Raw genomic sequence first — 3,845 nt, forward strand, 5'->3', positions numbered from 1 at the left:
CTTGAATATGTGGGCAGGGAGTCTGGGCCTTACAGCCTGTATTAGACTCTGGGCAAACAAGACAGATTTGTAGCAGATTTTTTCCATGCAGCTTCTACACTGAACATCAGTAACAGAATACAATTAAACGCATGCAACTGGGGAGTACCACCTAAAAAAGACAACATCCAATGAAAGTACCTTCAGATTTCCCCCAACTACAGGATAAATAGCAATCCATAGTACATAGATGGCTCTTGCCCTAATATGCATGTGGGACTTGTTGGATAAAACATAAATAAGCTACAACCACATGATGGTGAATGGTACTGTTTATTGGTGGTGGATGTCCTCTTATGTCCCTTTATACCACTAGTGGATGGTGTGATCTCCACTGAGGGCAAAGTCTAACAAGTCGCCCTTTTCTTGTTGATGTTATTATCTGTTGGCACGCAGGAGAGGAAAAACCCCCTATGGAGGAAACCTCTAGGGAACCATGGCCTAAGAATTACCCTTCCCTTGGGCACAAGAGGCAACTTGTCGACTAGAAGCGCTGGCTGTCAAGTCATTGACTCTTGGAAGAATCTTCATCGACTCCATAGCTTCTTGGCTGCATGCTAGACTGCAGGTCACAGCCCTCAGGTTACTTCTAGTGGCAGCTGGAAATGAAGCTGAGGAACAAGGACTGGTGTGGCACAGTACCGATGAGTAGTCAGGAGAGCAGATAGAGGTCAGAGTTTGGAATCTGAGGCTCATACAAGGACAGCAAGTGTTGGTCGATCTTTCTGCTGTTTATGATGTCAGCAAGAGGCTCTGCTGGAACATGATGGTTTTCAGCCACTGATCTATTGTGGACATCTGTATACAGAGCGGAGCTCTTTACTTCCAGTTTTTCATCCTCCTCCAGATCCTGCGGATGGTCTCTCTCACAAATCTGCCAAATGTTCTACCAGGAAAAAACAGGTTGGAAATTAAATGAAATAGCGTTGCAAAATGGTAACCTCCTTCAAGTTTGCTCTGTCCAGTCCACCCATCAGCAGACTACAGTATAAGTCAGTGAATGGAATCCACACTGCACAGATTCACAGGGCAATGAAAGGAATCTCCAATAATCCCCATCTGTATTCCCCTCTCACCTGCGTGGTCGTATGAAAGGTTCTTTAATTGGCTTTATGACCTGCCAGTTCTCATTGGCAAATGTGAATCCACAGAACAGTTTTTGATCTTTTTCGGCCATTGGTGACTTATTGGCTTCAGTGGAGGACTGGATGTGATCGATTTTTGTCAATGTCATCACTGGTGGCTATGGAGAGAAGATACCAAAAGCAGTTTTGATAAAGAAAGAACATGATGGAACTGTACTCCTAGCCACATCTTCTCTGGATCATTTACTTACTGGTCCTAGTTGGAATGGTGGTCGAGCTCCTGCTCCTTCTATATCTGTCCAGTTGGTTTCCATGAAAAATGGATGTTCCCTGATGTTATCTATCGCTACCTGGCGACTCTCTGGTGACTTGTTTAAGAGCTGGAAAAAGATAGAATAAAGACATTCATCACACAATGATTTTCAATGTCATCATTTTCATAATATTTAGCCGCTCCATTTCTGCTATGTGTCTTTCTACTCACCCCAACTATAAGGTCTCTGGCTTGGGGGTTGAGTCCTTTTGGGTAGGTGGGAACATCATTGATCAGTGATTTTTCGATTGTTCCAGGAAGTATACCGGCATAGAATGGATATTTGCCAGTAGCCATCTCATATATCATCACACCAGCTGAGAACCAGTCCACTGCCGTGTTGTAGGGCTTCCGTAGAAGAATCTGTGTGAACATCCAGCAGACAATAAGAGTTAGAACATCGTCCAGGCCAGCAGAAGTCATGGAGCTGTCCAGCCCTGTAGAAAGAAACAGCTCAGTAGCATGTACAGTCGATGATTCCTCACCTCAGGAGCCATGTATCTAAGAGTTCCGGCATATTCTGAGATCTTCTTATCCCCAAAGATGTTCATCACGGCAAGACCAAAATCGGCGATCTTCAAGTGACCGGCGCTATCCATTAAGATGTTGGCTGGTTTTATGTCCCTGTGTATGATGCCTCTGGTGTGGAGAAACTGCAGCCCACAGATGATCTCAGCTGCCATAAATCTGATGACAAAAACAAAAAATATCAACATTTCATCTATTAAACTACCAGACTAATAATGACACAAAGCTGCATGTTCCTAACAGCAAGCGTCAGCTTTATCTGATATATACATGTTCTGTTTTACCTGGTGACTGGAACGGTGAATGGGGCGTTGGCTGTCATGAGGCCACTTAGGTCTCCTCCGCTAAGAAACTCCATGATGAAGAAGGCAAAGTCCTATGATAAAAGACAGAAAATATGATCCAGGTTTCTAAAATATTATAGTAAAGGTCCTGCAGCCTCCTCAGTTGGGGTCGGGTAGAGCTAACCCACTGATCAAGCCTCGATAATGGATCAGACTCTTACCTTGGTCTGGAAGGTGGCATAAGCATGGGTAAACAATGGACTCTTCCCAGTCACCTCCAGGACCTGTCGCTCAATCAGGACATTGTCTTTAAAGTCCTGAAGCAGGACCCTCTTCTTCACCAGCTTCACTGCCAGTTGTTGTTGGCAGGCGGGATGTGTGGCCAGCATGACCTGTAGGAGACAGAGCATTAGAACTGGAAGAAAGGCCTGTCCTGCCATGAGACCTGATAAGAAGACATGAAGCGTTGACATCCCTAGAGTGATATTACTGCGACACACATGAGGAAGAAGTCCCAAGAATTCCTAATACTCACTTTACCATAACCACCTTCTCCAAGGATTTTATGGAAGGTGAAGCTTTCCAGTCCAGTCACAAGGATGGGGGCGTCTGCTGGGATTGTCCCTGGTGGAGACAGGAGAGATACCGTAAGATTTATTATTTCTATATTTTTGCCATTACAATACAATGTAACTACATTAGGGGGTAGCACAGAAAGGAATTCATAATCTTGGTCATAATTAGGGTTCTCCAAAAGTGGAAAATCCCATAAATTCTTACATTAGGGGGTATTGGCTCTAGGTAACTTAGATCTGCACTCACCTGACAGCTGTTCCATGTCAGTATTGTAGGACATGCTGGGTCTGTCATCAGCTTTTCCCCCCATCCTTTCTCCCCTCTTCCTCTTTCTCTGGATACTCTCCTGTATAGGGCTTCCAGGTCTTTTTGAAGCCTTGATCATTTTTTCTTTGCCGCCATCATTTGCCCTCTCCGGTGTTACTATTCTCCTCCTCTTATTTGGAGGCTGAACTCTCCTCTTTCTCTTCCTCTTCCCTTTCTTTGGAAGATTCCTGGAAGTCTCCATATTTAGCCCCTAGATGTTATGCTGGGCTGAGGAAGGTCCTGTCTGCCGTCAGCACGTTCCGGGGTGACACTTGGAACGGTTTGGCTAACAGGCCTTCTTTTCTGGTCTTATATTTGAAAAAATAAAAATAAATTTGCCAAGCACTAGCAACAGTCGCCTTCACCTGTCAAACGATGAAGAAATATGGCTGCCGTTCAGGTTGCAGAGTTTCTAAACCTAACTGTTGCATGATGTCACAAAGGGCCCTGTGACATCACCATATTCTAAAGGTCACATGACATGACAGAGTGACCTATGGCATCATCAGCCAGGCTGACAGGCCTGCATTTATCAGCAGCTATAAAGTTCCATTCTTTTCTGCTATTTACCTATTCTCTCTATCATTTTAATCCCATTGGAAACAATATATCACCAAAGTGACTAGAAACAGATCGGATTTGAAATCTGCTGTATGTCAGTATTGCTGTATTGAGAGGGAAAAGTCCTCTGGCTTTTCCATGGCAAAAGCGCAC

The 3,845-nt window shown here is 44.4% G+C and overlaps 1 protein-coding gene across 1 annotated transcript; it reads right to left on the reverse strand.

Annotated features, from left to right (window-relative positions):
• Positions 1-691: 691 nt before the first annotated feature.
• On the reverse strand, positions 692-3,333 carry LOC122931396 (protein kinase C delta type-like). Its single transcript, XM_044285470.1, has 9 exons — positions 3,072-3,333; positions 2,785-2,873; positions 2,471-2,641; positions 2,250-2,341; positions 1,923-2,124; positions 1,609-1,800; positions 1,376-1,504; positions 1,157-1,282; positions 692-925 (listed from the first exon to the last, which is right to left on the reverse strand). The coding sequence occupies exons 1-9, from the start codon at positions 3,331-3,333 to the stop codon at positions 692-694; spliced, it is 1,497 nt and encodes a 498-aa protein (XP_044141405.1).
• Between the last annotated feature and the right edge of the window lie 512 nt (positions 3,334-3,845).

Source organism: Bufo gargarizans, chromosome 3 (genome assembly GCF_014858855.1).
Source record: "Bufo gargarizans isolate SCDJY-AF-19 chromosome 3, ASM1485885v1, whole genome shotgun sequence".
Classification (NCBI taxonomy): domain Eukaryota; kingdom Metazoa; phylum Chordata; class Amphibia; order Anura; family Bufonidae; genus Bufo; species Bufo gargarizans.